Raw genomic sequence first — 16,611 nt, 5'->3', positions numbered from 1 at the left:
CAAAGTGGAGGAATCTCCCTGCCCACTCTCACCACGTATACTGTTCACTACAGGTCTTACTGGGAAGATGCCAGCTATTCTGACAATTATTGGAAGGCTAATGGTGACTTCTACAGGGAGAAAAGAGCAGTTTATTGGGAGCAATGTTATGGTGATCAACCCTGTATCATTAACAATGAGATTGGGAGTGTCATCCTAGAAACTCCCCTACTTACACAAGGTATTCAAAGTAGCCTTCTAGACCAGGGTTTCTTACCCTTGGGCCCCCAGATGTTGTTGGACTACAACTCCCATCATCCCCAGCTATGACCTTTGTGGCTGAGGATGATGGGTGTTGCAGTCCAAAACCATCTGGGGGCCCAAGGTTAAGAAACCATGTTCTAGACAATTCCTATTGCATTGCTCTGCAATTCCCAGAATTGCTCTGCAATTCCCAGAGCAATACCGTGAGTGCTATAGTTTTCCATCCCATACTCCAGCTTCTTCACGGCCCTGCCACGATACTGCAAAAAGGACATGCTACCTGCTTAGTTCAGAAAGAACCACCTTACTTGTCGTTAGTCTCAACTGTCAGTATTAGTGCTCTGTCTTCAGCCTCCTCCCTTGGTGGTCATATCCAGGCTGTGGAATTCCCTCTTCTTTGGTCATATCCAGGCTGTGGAATTCCCTCTTCAGCCTGGCTTCTTCCTTCTGCAGGGTTATGATGGCAACCCTCTTCCACCAGGCCTGTGGCCGGATATAGTGGTTGCCTGGGTATATTTCGTACTGTTGTGTCTTTTGGATCTTGCTTATTTTTGGCTGCTGGCATTTTTATTTGTTTGTTCAATCTTCTTTATGTATATTTCTCTAAGGCATACCCATGGCTAATCCAATGTGTGGCAGCTCTTGCGATTGTTCAGAGAGCTGCTGGATAGCCACGGGATGGGTGGGGGGAAGCAAATGGTGGTGGCAGCTGGCCAGCCGGCAAAAACCGTGGCGGGCAGGTGGAGAAACAGACGGCCAGTGGGTGTGTAGGGAAGGAAGATGTCAGGCAGCGAAGGAGGAAGATGGGCATTGGATGGATGGGGAAACAAAAAGACGACGGGCAGGGGCAAACAGGGAACAAGACAACGGCGGGCGGGGAAACAAGAAGATGGCAAAGTGTGACTTTTAAATTAAATTAACATGGTGTCTTGTTGAAATTGACCTAAGTGCCCATATTTATTCATTCATTTGATTTTTATACCGCCCTTCCGAGCTGGCTGAAGTGACTAGAAAGGCAATGCAGACATATTTCAACAAACCTGATGTCCAGAAAATATGAAGGTAGTGGGGAAGGATTAAAAAACACTTTTACAGTATCTCTCTTTAAAAACAATCTGCTTTTACTGAGTTTATGTGCATAATTTTTTACTTCTATTTTATGCCCTCCAAATTACCTGAGCTCTAGTGTGCTGGTTTCACTTCATATTGAAGATTACAAACCAAACAGCATGTACAATAACTTTCCATCCATGGAAGAACACTAGCGTACCTAGCAACTACTGTTTGCTTTTGTTGCTCCCCAATAAGATACTCAAATGCAAGGAAGAGACCACGGGAAAAATAAAGGGAACCTCAAAATCTGAAATGAATGAGCATGTGGGGTGGGGAGAGAAGAAAAACTCTTTTGTTTAGCTTAAGCAATAGCCTCTAGATCATATACTCTAGAACGGATACAGCCCTGCTTTCTTCAGTGGAGGCAGGACAAATAAAAGGGTGGTCTTTCCCTCTAGAAGCTAAAGTTCTCAATGCTCTGCCTTCTAAGTGGCTAGGATAAATTGACCATTTGGGGATGTTACGACCTCCAGCAGCTGTCCATAAAATAGGGGACAGTGTTAAAACCCAATTGCAGAAATATATATTGATGAGCTGTGATCTTTTCCACTTTGCTGTAGAGCTTGTCCCACTGTGAACTGATCACAGATGATGGGATTCTTCATCTGAGTAGCAGCACATGTGGGCATGAAAGACTACAGGTACTTGAGTTGGACAACTGCCTTCTAATCACCGATATGACTCTAGAGCACCTTGAGAACTGCCACAACTTAGAGAGAATTGAGCTATATGACTGTCAGCAAGTCACCCGTGCAGGCATCAAAAGAATAAGAGTACGTACCACACAATTACTCTGAATTGTTAGTGCCTCATGTTATCTGTTGTCATGAATTAGCTTGCTGCATATTTTTAAAATGTTAAGGGTTAATAATGACTTATATCATAAGCAAAAAAAAATGCACTCACTACTGAAATCAGCACTAGTGAAGTCCGATATCAGAATCTGTTCTAGATAGTAGCTTGCTTTTTCAGATACCCTATTGAGGGCTGTGAGAAATGCTAGTGTATGGCTTCTGTTGACCTTCGTTTTATTCTGCAGGTCCATAAATTAAGGACAAAAGCTGTCCCTTGCTGCGACTTTAGCTTAATTTATTGCTGCGACTTTAGTTAACTCAGAATGCCTGGCTGTGTGAGGGGGAGGGGTCCTGTAGCAAGACTTACTATAAGATAGCAGTTATGAGACTTCCATTAATGTTGAATTTCTGTCTACAGGCTCATCTACCAGATGTGAAAGTTCATGCTTACTTTGCTCCAGTAACTCCACCTCCTTCTGTAGGAGGCACTCGACAGCGACTCTGCCGCTGTTGCATTATTCTTTAGATGAAGAGCTGTGCTGAAGATTGAGAGCTGTTTGATGAACGAAAGAATGACTGGGTGTATCTAGAACCCATGGAAGTAATGCTCTATCTTAAATCATCCCGTTTTGTATTGATCATGATTTCAATGCAGGTTTAGATAAATTATTATACAGAGATACAGCAATATTGGCATTCTGATTGATGTCTATTTTAGCACTTTTGCTGTTGCAATGCCAAAATAGTACTAAGTGGTTTGGTGAATTAAGGAATTCGGCTGGCTGAAGATGTTAAATACCAACAGTAAATCCCTACTATATAAGTGGTAGCTCAAATGTAAGTATTAGACAATCAGGAAAAAGTAAACTAGAAGATATAGCAAAGATGTATTGAAGTGCTAGAACAGAATTTCATGAAATCTTCAACTAAGAGCATAATTCAGGAAAAAGTTAACCATGTTTTTAAACAAAGGCTACAAACAACCTCATTTGTTGAACAAACCAGTTTGTTTTGTGAAGTGCAGCTTTAAGCAGATTACCAAGTTCTTCAGGATGCAGTTATTTAAGCAGAACCCTTCAAGTATCACAGAACATTTGTCAGCCATATGTTGTCAAAGCAAGCAAATACAGTACTTCCTAAATAGGACAGATCTTTAAGAAAATTTGGGAGTTATATTTGCTCTGAAAATTTTGTTGGAGGAAAACATACCTGCATCATCCCAGATTCTCTTCTCTCATATATAAAGGTATTTGGGACATCATCTTTACCTGGATACTCTTAGTGCCAAAGAACTCCCCAGAAGCGTTTTCATTATGGCAGAGGCTTCTAGCATGTTCCCAACTAGGTTCCTCCAGATGTTGCTGAACTACAACTCCCATAATACCCAGTTATAATTTATTGTGGCTTGAAATGCTGGGAGTTGTAGTTCAGAAACATCTGGAGGAACCCTGGTGGGGAACCACTGCCCTAGCCTTTAGCAGTGGAATGATTCTTGGCTAGGTCCTTCCTTGCTAAGATACAGCTGCAGGACAGAGTAGGTGGTGAACAAGTAGTACTATAGTTGGAGAGGACGCAGCACACCCTGGTTGATCACCTCAAACATGACAGATTTCATACTCCAAATGCAAAAACAGTACCAACATGAGGAAAATTACTCAAAGCAGTCCTACTGAAATTAAAAAGGACAAGTTAGGCCATACCTAACTTGTCATTTTAATTTAAGTGGGATTATGTGGAGGATTTTCCTCGTGTTAGCCATTGTCTGCAATTAGTTGTGTACACTGGCTTCACTGCTTTGAACTCAGCATAGGCAGGATGTGTTAGCTACTGGATCGACTAAGGTAGCATTTCTGTAAGATTGTCGAGTTAAGATATGTACACATTCTTATGCAACTAATGTGTAACTTTTTTCTTAAAGATCATACAACTAGTTTTACTCCAAGCTATTTCTTTAATGTTCTTTAAGCATTTTGATAACACAGTTCTATTTAAATGATTCAATTCTGCCAAGGTTCAAGACCTCTAATTCTGAAGGTATTGCTTGGAATGTATTGTAAAAGAGCTTTATATTAATGTCTTTAGGACTATTTTAGAGCAAGATTTGAAATGGGAACTACTTAAATAATTAAATATGAGAAAAGGATATACTGCACTGAAAGCACCAATAATAGAAAATTCTTCAACTATTCTTCAACTTCTATAGTGGCATATTCTATTGCAGCACATAACTGTTAAAATTTGCTATTTGTCTATGGTAATGTAAGCTGTCAATGAAAAATATTAATAGCTTGTCAAATGAAACTGTTTTGGTATGTGTGATTTATAGATCAAGTGTTTGACATTTAAGTTTAACATACTTGCTCCAATAATTTGGTACAGGATACCATTTAAATAAAATCATCCATATTTAGACTGGCTTAAATCATTTCAAACTCCAGAAATGGAAAAATCAGTGTATCCCTGAAAGCTTTAGATCAGCAGCACACTTTGAAATTAACAGGATGTGTGTATTATCTCAAACATCACCCTATTAAGAGCTCTATAAAATGCAGCAGCAAGAAAGGGATAGAACACTTCTTTCCAAGTAAGTACTTTAGTACCACCTGCACTTCCAACAGTTGTTACTGGATTTTGTAAAGAACTTATAGAAACAATACTTACAAAAGTATTAGAAAATGTTTTTACTGAAATTGAAATGTGCACATCTTATTTTAAAACAAAAGCAATTTGCTGGTGCCATAATTAATTCCAAGTGAACCAAACTACTATACAGCATTTAGAATTTAGTGACTGAAAACTCTCCAGATTTGAAAAATGGTGCTGAGATGACAGGTCAAGCCAATTCAAGACATCTAAATACACCCAAAAATAATTTAAAAGAAGGGAAAACTCAAAATACTCTAACTAGGTTTACAAACTCCACTCCCCATCTCCATCAGTGCAGAATAGTCTAAGTCACAGGTGATGGGGCAGGGGGAGCAAGCACTCATTCTAATTATAAGATTTTCTTTAAAAATACTAATTAGACTTTACATATGTAGCCCAGGCATAATCAGATATGGGAATGAAATTTTTAAAAGCAGTATTTGACATACTGCTATGATGAAGTGTTTTGTTCTAACATGCACTACACCATTCAAAACGCCAACTATTTGGTAAAGGGGCATACACACAGACCATGGTGTTGAAGCACCTGAGTTGTATGTGTGAGAGCCTCCCACAAGTACCCATACTGATGCATATCTCTCTTCTTGATGTATCTATGGATAGTTCTCTCTGATCTTCTGTTGCAATATTTTTGCAGTACTTCATTAAGGTATGCCATTACCAGTCAAGTATTTGGTTGTATGGAAGAGGCACTGTAACAATGGTCCTCCCAGAAAAGCAGAGAAAAAGGAAGTGACAATTCATGCCTAGGAGCCATCATGGAAAGACAATGGCCTATAACTTAACTGGTGGTTTTAGTGAGCGATTTACAGATTCTTGCTTAATGCTTCAAAATTGTTCTTTGGTGAAAGTGACATTCCCTTTTTCTCCATTCGGAAGTCCCAACTCATTACTGTTAAATCATGTGATTTTAAAAAAACACCACACACACTGAATTACAACAGTGCTTCTTAGAAAAAACAAAAACAAAAAGACAAGCTGCATAGGCAGATCTTTTCCAATGAACCTGTTACAAAGCAAAATACAGTACCTCACAGGATTTATACTAATCCTCTCAATTAGGTACTCATGGTAATGCATTCTGCTGCATGCTTCATTTTCATCTGGCTAGGACTAAGAAGTCCAACTCTGACATTTACACTTCTTACATTCACGCTTATACACAATGTACACAGAGGTTGCTGTTTTGACAGCTTTACTCTCAAGACCCAAAAACCTGATTGCTATCATCTTTACTACTTATCTCCACACAAATTGCTATGTGCTCTGCTAACATCAAAAAATAAAATCAGCATAAAAAGGTACAAGCAAGTAATAGACAAACTGGCACAGAAAGGTAAATGCCCAGAATAAGTTTACATTCAAACTGGATACAGTGTAATAGAACTGCTTCTAGCAACTGCATCTACTGGCCATAGCTTGCCTTATTTCAGAAGAAGGGCAAACACCTTTGCTTACTTTGTTTTTTCCATGCCTGTACACAAGCTGTCATGGCATTTATACCTCTTATGAGGACATTTGGCTATGGCAGTGATAAGTTCATCTACTAAACAGCTCATTAGAAAGGTCATCTTGTGTTTTCAATATGAAACATTCTATATGGTGAAGTCAGATCCCTGAAGAGACGTGATCTTATTTGTCATTCTTGAGCATGACTTCATTCTATACTGGAATATCAGTCCATCACAGGTATGGCAACATCACTTCAAAATTATATGGAAGCCTTCGCCATTTTCAGCTGTTGAGAGAGAGAAAGCAATTCAATTAAAGGAGTGCCATTTAAATAAAGTTCATAGTAGCCAATTCAAAAGACTAGTTTCAAAAAGCAAACATGTTCCTATGGTCATATGAATATAAAAAAGCTAAATGGAACTGTTTATAAACTGTTTCTATGGCTCACTGCAAAGCTAACCCACACACAAAACCCTGAAACCACTTACTTAGTGGCTTCATTTCCCCCCCATTCAATTCATGAATGAATTTTCTTCATGTTTTCATTCTACTTTATAGAAACTGATCACATCATTCTTGTGTCCAAGTATCAGGCAATTATGGATTTCTGGAGATCCTGAAAAATCACATTCCACAAAATTTAAACAGTTAAAACACTTTTCTCAAGTGCAGTTTTAGTCATTTTGGTTTCTAAAATCTGACTTTTTACTAGAAAGGACAAAAAGTCTCCACCCTATATCTACATAGGTGGTTAATCCAAAGTAGTTCTTAACGCTGCTGAACTGCTGAATATAAAAGGCAACCATCATAATATATTCAGTATAGAGCACAATACCTTATAGAAAAGTTTTAAAAATTAATTCTAGTGTTATAGCATTTAAGTGCAAGTCTGCCTTAAGCAACACCACAAATAGTATCTGTGGGTCAAAATCCAGGAACGTGCATGCATATGTGGGGAACTGGCCTCTTTCCAAAGCAGCAGCCTCTCTAGTTCCCCCCATGCTTGGCTTTCAGGGAGTTGCCCTAAAAAGGGGGGGCGGGCTGAAAAGCCCTCAGAAACACCACAGAGAGTGCTTTGGATCCTGGTTATTATCTGTTTAGGACAACTAGTTTACTACATAAAATGCCTGTGTTTCAAGAAGGCAGACTGTTTAGCTATTATTAAAAAGAACTTACTTTACATTTTTCAACAAAAAAAGTTCAAGTGATTTAAACAGTAGTATATGAGAAACTGGCTCCCTGTTCGAAAGGGGCTCACAATGTTTAAAACACAACCACCCACTCTGAGGAGACACCAGCAACAGCCATTGGAGAGAGACTAGATTGAGCTGAATTGGGACAGTTGCTCCCCCTTCTAAATGTAAGAGTTACCACTTTAGAAAGGTGCTTCTTGCCCAGTTAGCAGTTAAGCAAACCATAACTACTGTAATTATAGTTCTAACTATGCAAAAGTATAAATCCATACATCCCCACCCCCCAAATTTAAAATCTGTCAGTTATATGAACTGTTCTCTTTAATCCTTGTTTAATAACTTTCTGAGCTACCAGGAACCATACCCACTATTATGAATGCGACAGATCAGAGTCCTTGAATAAAGCATCTTGGTACAATGCTTTCTCCTGGGGGCTGAGGGCAGGGAGTGTATCTAGTGTTGGGTTGCTCCTCCCATTCGCTCCCGAGACAGAGCCAATTAGAATGATGTTCAGATCAGATATATGGGGAGGAGCCTACTACCAGCCTCCGTTTTCTGTCCTGTCTGCTCCAGAGCATGAGCCTTTGGTGCCACTTTCTGTTTCGTCTTCTCTATGGTTTATAGTTGCAGGCAGGCAGGCGAGGGTTCACCGTGAGGAAACAAGTTTTCTTGCCTCCAACTCACCCAACTGGCTGGCTTTAGCCATGGCTACGTACGAGGGCTGCAGTGACAATGAGGCCTCTCTGACCAATGAGCTGGCCTTCTCACCAGGAAGCGTGCAAGCAACTAGGGGAAGCCCAATCCAAGGTGCAGTGCATTGTCTCCCAAAAGCAGGAGGCCAGAGGAGTGTAGAGCCACGCTGCTGGTTGGTGGGGAAGTGCCACTGCTCAGTACCACCGCCAGTAAGCACCTTCGCATTTACTCTGACAGGTGCCTCTTGCTGTTGTTATGGCCCAGGCCACTCATATTGGAGCAGAACTCATAGCCCAGCGGGCCAGGCTAAGGCCTGTGTGTCTTTGCCAACAATTCCTTTGAGAGAGTCCCTGTTGCAGGGCCTCACTCAACTCTGGAGTGAAATGATTAACTCCTAGGAGACAAGCTGGAAGCTAATCCCTTACTTCCTCTGACAGAATGCGTATCATGGTGATGTCGCCTATATTGTTCTGCCTTAGTCAAAGGCATTGATTAACTAGCCTCCAACATGTACCCTTTTGCTGTTACTTTGAACATTCTTTTTAATAATTACACACTAGGTAGATGTACACAAGTAGTAATTTAATTGCTGTCGCACATATAGCTTAGCTTTTTCCTTCTTAAAGAACCCCTTTTGACCTTTTAACACTCTTTGGAGCAAGAGGCGCCAGGAGCCTGCCTCTTATTTTATTGATTTATTTATTTAATTTGTATACCACCCTTCCAAAATGGCTCTTAGGCAAAGACAGACCAACAACTTAAGAAATGCAGATGTTTGGAGTACAAACAGAGGAGCAAATTGCTTCCTGACAACAAAAAGACAGTATGCAGATGATGCGGCTCTGAACTGGTCTAACAAAGAAACAGTTTTCTCATAAGAGGGAAGTTTTATGATAAGAGTGACTGACACTTTGGAGATAGAGGACATAGATTGCTATCTTGAAAAAACTCCTAGTGCAGGTCTATAGGATCCAGCTGCTATAAAAAGGGGTCTCTGGACATGGCCAATCAGCAAGCTTTGCCTAACCAGCAGATCTGGGTCAAGATCTGTCGAGATCCATAAGAAGTGGGGGTACTGCGCCTGCGCAGGGACCATGCGGTAGCTATGCCGAAGCTTGTCGAGGCGTCCTGGCCACGCCCCCACACTCTGCACGTGCTATTTAAGGGAAGCCAGGACGCATGTTCCTCAGTTCTTTTCCGACCGCCGTTGTGATAGGACCTCGGTCTGCTGCTAGTCGGGAAGTTCCTCATATTTTCTTCAGGAGTTTGTGATCTCTTTTTCTCTCCACGGACCTGTTTATTCGGTTTTTTTTACTCGGACTGGCTGACGTACACTCTCCCTCATTGTGAACTTGGACCGGCTGACGTACTCTCTCCCTCGTTCTTCAACTCGGACTGGCTGATGGACTCTTCTGGCTCTTCTAACTTATTGACTGGCTGACGATCCTTCGACTCTCTTACTGCGAGATGGCTGATGAAAAAGAAATCCTTTAAGCGGTGCGAGCACTGTAAAGCAAAACTCCCCTCTAAGGATTTGCATGACTTATGTCATCTGCTTGGGAGAACAGCATAACGTCACCACGTGTAAGATATGCCTATCTTTTCCCAAGCAGACCCGGAAAAACCGCGTGCTTCGTCTTCACGCTGCTATATATGACGACATGCTGAGCCCTTCGACACCGGGGACACCCTGCCCTTCGACGTCGGGAAAGAGAACTCCCCCTAAGTCCTCCTCGGCTCTTCCGTCGACCTCGCACAAAACTAAATCGCAGCCCTGACGAGCCTCGACCCCAAGTCCTGACCGTCCTTCCAAAGTTGTTCCGAGTAAACCTGACAAACGAAACTCGACACCGACCGCTCATCCAACGCCACCCTTGACATCGACACCGAAACCCCCATCGACATCTAGTGGGAAATCCACATTGATGCGCAAAGAGGACCACCCTTCGACATCGACCTCAGGTTCAAAGGCTGCTCTCCCCTCGATACCGACATCGCCATAGCGCAAGAACACCGATTGCCCCTCGACACTGAATGGGAAGCGTCAAAGGCTTATTGACCTGACGGTAGAACATACTCCATCACCCTCAAGTGTGCAAATTCGCTCCCTTCCACCAGAGCCTGACTGCACCACCTGCGCGCCACAGTCTTCGATCGACACCGAGGCTTCGACCCCAGTGCAACACCCAACGCACACAACTCTGAAGCCGAATGCTACTGTTCCGAGAGCCCTTTCCCTTTCACCGGCTCCGACGCCGATTGCCTCTTCTCCTCCACCCACACTGAGGACGACGGCCCTTCCTCTTTTGACACTTCATACACCAGTGGTGTCTGTATCCAGGCAAGTCTCCCCTCGATCCCGCAGTACCTCTCGTTCCAACGGAGTCAAATGCACTCCTTACTTTGCTGGACTCGACGTCGAACACTCCATCGACGTCAACGTTTTTGGGTTTTCTTCCAGAAATGGAGAATCCAGAGCCTGCATCCTTGCTCGCTCGTCCATCATCTACACTGACAACAGCCCACCTGCAGAGCCCTCTTTCATGGCACACATGCGGTTTCACCCACACAGGGTCTATCTGGGGTCTTGGTTCTTCCTCACCGGCGGCTGCCAACATGTGTGATTCAGCCAGACCGTGGAGACCTGTCTCTCAACTTTCCCTACGTGCAACATTGCCTGTGATTACACGCCCAGAACGCACCACAGCCTCCACGCAGACTAATGCTGTTACTCTGACACACCAAGCCTCGCAGACTAGATCCGTTGGGACACGCTCGGTGTCCACCCAGACGGATATCCCTGTCTTTCAAAGAACTGCTGCAGAAACCCAGACCACAATACCTGCATCACCGTCTACCTCACACTCTGACCACTGTGGTTCCTCCAATTTCGTATCAGACCAGGAGGAGGAGGAGGAGGAGGAGGAGGAAGTTGTTGTAGAGCCGCCAACTGAGGTGGCCCCTGCCACCTATGTGTCACCAAATAAAGAGCTCAAGACGTATCATAAACACGTGCGGGCTATGGCTGAGGCATTATGACTGGATCTTCGCTCAGAACTAGACACCATAGATGACCTGGTCTATAATTTCATGCTCAAGACCCATTCAACAGTGCCCGTTGCTTTGCCAATGCTTCCTGTTACAACGCGAGCCACCAAATGCACCTGGGAGGTACTTCACACCTCCACCCCAATGTCTAAATGCCTGCAAAGCTTGTATCGCATCCAGGACAAGGATAATGCCTACCTCCACAAACATCCTGCACCAGATAGTTTGGTAATTGATTGCGCATCTACATCTAAAACTGGGAAGCGCTATACAGTACCACCTGACAAGGAGAGTAGAAAATTGGATCTCTTGGGCAGGAAGGTTTACTCAACCTCCTGCCTTTCCATTAAGGTGGCTAACTACTCCGCTTGTACAGCTAAATATAGCCACAGCATCTGGGAAAACTTACTTATGGACTTGGACACTTTACCCCCAGATGAGTTTCGAAAGAAATTCTGCCACACTTTGGAACGATCCGGTGACCTGACCAGACAGCTCCTTAGCATCTCAAAACACTTGGGTGATTGCTGCAGTCATTGCACTCACTTTCTGCCTTCGCAGACATGCCTGGCGGCACTCCACTAATTTGCAGCCCAATATGAGAGAAAAAAATAGAAGGGTTGGCCTTTGATGATTCTGGCCTTTTCAGCGAAGCAACCGACTTGACGATGGAACAACTAAAAAAATCGAAGTTTACGGCAAAAACTTTTACAAATCAAGCTTCCACTTTGACCTCCTACCAGTCATGGTTCGGCTCCTCTTTCCAGAGACAGAGGCCTCCATACCATCGCCAGGATCACCGCAGGCCTTACACCCAGTACCAAAGGAGAGACTATCAAGCCAAATCAAAATCTGGCCAAGCTCAGCGCAAATCCACCGACACCCAAAAGCGTCCCTGAACCATCTGTCCACTCACTGACACCTCCTCTTTCCCCATCCCTGCCTGCGGGGGTTCAACAATAATCTGTGCCGCCACATTACATCAGACTGGCAAGCCATGCCCCCGCATGGCACCACATAACATCAGACCGCTTGGTCCTCAAGATCATATCCTCGGGGTATGCCATCGAATTCAGGACGATACCACGGTTCACAGGAATGAGGTTCACTCCTCCAACATGTGCCTTACAGGAAGAGGTAAACGAGCTACTGCAAAAAGGAGCAATAGCCCTGGTGTCATGGGCGGACAGGCCGAGAGGCTTCTATTCCCGCTACTTTCAAATCCCCAAATGGGATGGGGGAATTTGTCCCATTATGGACCTCCACCATTTGAACTAGTTTGTACGCGCCCGGAAGTTTCACATGATGGCGTTGCAACAAATTCTCCCTCTCCTACAAGGAGAAAGGTGGCTTGCGCCGCTGGATCTCAAAGACGCCTACTTCCACATCAGCATCAGACCTCAACAGCCCCAAGGGTCTTTACAAAGTGCATGGCCCCAGTGATCGCCCATCTAAGGACACTGGGGATTTCGATTTATCCGTACTTAGACGATTGGCTCTTGAAGAGCAAAGATGAGTTACTTTAGCACATCCGCTGTGTACTGGACCTACTTCACGACCTGGGCATCCAGGTGAACTGGAAGAAGTCCCACTTGGACCCAGTCCCAGTGACCACGTACATAGGCGCTGTCTTGGACACAAACATCCAAAGGGCATACTTGCCAGAAGAGCGATATGTATGCATTTGGGACCTAGTGGGTCTATGCCAACAATCCCCTGTTCAAATGGCTCACACAGTACAACGCCTTCTGGGCCTAATGGCCTATTGCAACACCATCATCCGCTTTGCGCGCTTGAAGATGAGGAAACTGCAGCTGTGGTTCCTGTCTGTCTTCCCCCCCGACCAGACACAGCCAGCGAAGACGTTTAGAAATCCCGTCCCTGGTCCTGGACTCACTCACCTGGTGGACAGAGGAACGGAATCTCCTCGAAGGCATACCCTTCCAAACCCTGATTCCATCAGTCTGGCTGACGACAGACGCCTCTCTTCAGGGGTGGGGAGCACATTGTGGCCGCTACCGGACTCAGGGAAGGTGGACACCAAAACAAGCCAAATTACACATCAATTTTCTCCAATAGTTAGCAGTTTTTCTTGCACTGCAAGCTTTCCAACCACTCCTCCAGGGCTCGTCCGTGCAAATTCAACTGGACAACACGACAGCTCTGACTTACATAAACCGCCAGGACAGGATGGTGTCTCGCAGCCTGTGTGCCCTCGCTGTTCAAATATGGAATTGGTGCCTCCACCACCAAGTCTCATCCGTGGCTGTCCACATCAGGGGTTGGACAATGTTCTAGCGGAAGACCTCAGCCGGGTTTTCCTTCAGGACAAGCCCCACAAATGGGAACTCAAACCAGAGTAGATCACCCCCATTTTCGACCGGTGGCTTCAACCTACGGTGGACTTATTTGCAACAGCCTTGAATACGAAGTGTGCCCGCTTCTGCTCCAGAGCGGGACACGACCCACTGTCTTTGGGGGGATGCCTTCCAGTTGGACTGGACGAAGGAATTACCATACATGTTCCCGCCTCAGCCGATAATTGCCAGAGTGGTGGCCCGTCTTCTAGCAACTCCCGTCCCTTGTATCCTAGTAACGCCGTGGTGGCCAAGGCAATCTTGGTTTCCACAGCTACGCAGACTATCCAAGAACAGGTACCAACGTCTTCCACAGGTACCGGATCTGCTCTCTCAAGACGACGGCCTCATTCTTCACCCGGACGTACACACCCTGAGACTGACAGTGTGGCGCATAGCATTTTGAAAGAAGTCCTCTTGAATCGCAGGAAGGAGTCCACAAGGCGAAATTATGCTAGCAAATGGCTCCGTTTCCGAAACTACGCAAGAATCAGGGTTTTTTGGCCCCAACATGCGTCTGTCAAGCAAGTATTACTTTACCTCTCCTCAAAGGCCCAAGGCCTAGCTAATGTTTCTTTGAAGGTGCACCCGGCAGCCCTGTCCTCACGTCACCCTGGTTTGGATGGCACAACCCTCTTTTCTCACCCGGAAAGTAAAGCCTTTTTGAAGGGTTTGACTAACATCTACCCTCCAGTTAAACCGCTTGTGGAGCCTTGGAGTCTCTCCTTGGTTCTCTCCACACTCACTGAATTGCCATTCGAACCCATGGCAACAGCACCTGTGAAGCTAGTCTCCTGGAAGACCGCTTTCTTAGTCGCCATCACGTCGGCCAGACATGTTAGTGAGCTCGTGGCTCTGAGGAGTGACCCCCCATACACTCAATTCTACTAGGATAAGGTCCTGATGCGCATGGACTCTACCTTTTGACCTAAAATAGTCTCCGGTTTCCATCTGAACCAGGACATTGTCCTCCTGACTTTCTTTAGGAACCTATCTTCAGCTCTGGAAAGATCCATGCACTCTCTCGCTGTACGCAGGGCGCTCCTTTTTTACCTGACACGAACAAAGTCATTTCACAACATGGTTCGGTTTGTTTGTGGCCTATGCAGGCTCCTCCAAGGGAACCTGGATCTCTCGCCAACGTTTATCCAGATGGCTGGTGGACCTGATACTGTTTACATATAAGATTCAGAACCAAACCCCTCCAGAAGCCATCAAAGCCCATTCTACCAGGGCCCACGCTTCCGTGGCTGCACACCTCTCCGGAGTGACCTTCATGGACATCTGCAAAGCAGCAATCTGGTCCTCCGAGACTACCTTTGTGAAACATTATGTTATAGACGTTCGCTCTGCTGCAGAGGCTAACTTTGGGAGGAGTGTTTTGAAAAGGGTATTACCCTAATTGCTACTGCACCCTCCTCCTTGTTGGAGCTTGCCAAACACCCACTTCTTATGGATCTCAACCCAGATAAACAGGTTGCTCACCTGTAACTGATGATCTGGAAGAGATCTGTCGACATCCATAAGACCCTCCCTTCCTACCCCTCTGCAGTAGTGTGCCAGGTGTGCAGCATTTGTTTCCATAAGGATCTTATATGTGTATTAAAAAAACCAAAAACCTTCAAACTCACCTGGCTGGTCGTCACCTTGGCGGCGGTCGTCCAAGAACTGAGGAACGTGCGTCCTGGCCGCCCTTAAATAGCACGCGCAGAGTGTGGCGGCGTGGCCAAGATGCCTCAACGAGCTTTGGCATAGCTACCACATGGTCCCTGCGCAGGCGCAGTACCCCCACTTCTTATGGATGTCGACGGATCTCTACTAGATCATCAGTTACAGGTGAGCAACCTGTTTATCTTTGCTCAAGAGCAATCCCAAAGTTCGCTGTTCAAGCCATAGGGCTAAAGCAGGAATTCTTTCTATGGACAGGGACTGTCTGTGACCTCTGCTGCGCAGTGAGAAGTCAAGACTACCCAACCATGGTGCTCTCTCTCTCTGCCTTGCTCTGAGCATCTACCACCAGCCTGCCTGACTGCTTGAAGCCTGCATGGCTCCCAAGCCCCAGCAACATAGCATAGCTAGGCACTACACCTTGAATCGGAAACATGTTTAATTTGGATGACCTGTTTGAATTTTATCCTGATGAACAACTTCTGTAATAAAGCCCATTGAACTTTCTGAGTGTGTCTTCCTCTATCTCTGTTTGCATGCCCAGATCCTATGTGGTCACCATCTCCAAGAACCAATTCAGTTTATGTATGATGTGACTTTGCCTCTTTCCCTCTGAGCATATACAGAGTGTGAAACCAGGTGTAGCTCACAACATTGTCCCTTGCATCCTGGCATAGTGAGAATGTTCTGGCAGCCAGTCCATTTGACTAAACCAGTTTGTAGACCCGTGGTTTGGTCTGAATTCAGACCAAACTGCACAAAATGTCCTTTGAGGTAAGTGCTGTGTCATTCTTCTCAGCATTAGTGGTGATTAAGTCACCAATCAATCAAGGAAAGCAGCTCTGGAAAGTTCCGATTCCATGGCTCTGTGCAAGCACATACCAAAATGTGTTGCACAGAGACCACAAGAAAGAATGTTGCCCTTTCTGCCTCAGAGGACAGGAGCCTTAAATGGGTACTAATTTCAATAGTGCAAAGAGAGATTTGTTCCCTTTTCCTCCTGAGGAGGAAAGTGTTTGCCTGTTTCATAGCAAAACTTTTAAATCCAAGACAAGAATTGCTCCATATAATCCCTGCTGTCTTAATCAATTATTTGAGAGAGAAGGTCCAGATGATGTGGGCGAACTCCTCCAGTCAGCCCTTGAATCTTGTTGGGACTCACAAGGAGAAAATCCCCTGCAAGCTTTCCTGCAGACTTTCCTGTTTGGTCTTGGAGCCCAGCACAAGTGGCCAATATATCCTTTTCCAGAAGCAATTAATTGTCTTGGGCTGTGTGCTCCCTTGCCAAACAGGCATCTTGCTGCAGCCATGTATGAAAGCAGCACCCACCAGATTCTGGAAACAAGTCCAACTCTTGTCCCCTAAATAATAGATAAGCATCCT

General features: G+C 44.8%; 2 protein-coding genes across 9 annotated transcripts in view; one reads left to right on the top strand and one right to left on the bottom strand.

The window, feature by feature from the left end:
• Positions 1-4,451, top strand: part of FBXL2 (F-box and leucine rich repeat protein 2) — a 104,305-nt gene extending 99,854 nt beyond the window's left edge. For all 6 annotated transcript variants that reach the window (XM_053262514.1, XM_053262515.1, XM_053262511.1 and 3 more), the window contains 2 exons: positions 1,917-2,129; positions 2,569-4,451. In XM_053262514.1, the coding sequence (XP_053118489.1) occupies positions 1,917-2,129; positions 2,569-2,676 (321 nt within the window). In that variant the 3' untranslated portion in view covers positions 2,677-4,451. The remainder of the gene's footprint in view (positions 1-1,916; positions 2,130-2,568) is intronic.
• A 365-nt stretch (positions 4,452-4,816) lies between these two features.
• The window catches only part of UBP1 (upstream binding protein 1), a 50,857-nt gene continuing 39,062 nt past the window's right edge, over positions 4,817-16,611 (bottom strand). For all 3 annotated transcript variants that reach the window (XM_053262497.1, XM_053262504.1, XM_053262501.1), the window contains one exon: positions 4,817-6,555. In XM_053262497.1, the coding sequence (XP_053118472.1) occupies positions 6,518-6,555 (38 nt within the window). In that variant the 3' untranslated portion in view covers positions 4,817-6,517. The remainder of the gene's footprint in view (positions 6,556-16,611) is intronic.

This window comes from Hemicordylus capensis, chromosome 6 (assembly GCF_027244095.1).
Source record: "Hemicordylus capensis ecotype Gifberg chromosome 6, rHemCap1.1.pri, whole genome shotgun sequence".
NCBI lineage: Eukaryota > Metazoa > Chordata > Lepidosauria > Squamata > Cordylidae > Hemicordylus > Hemicordylus capensis.
This window is presented reverse-complemented; position numbering and strand designations above follow the sequence as displayed.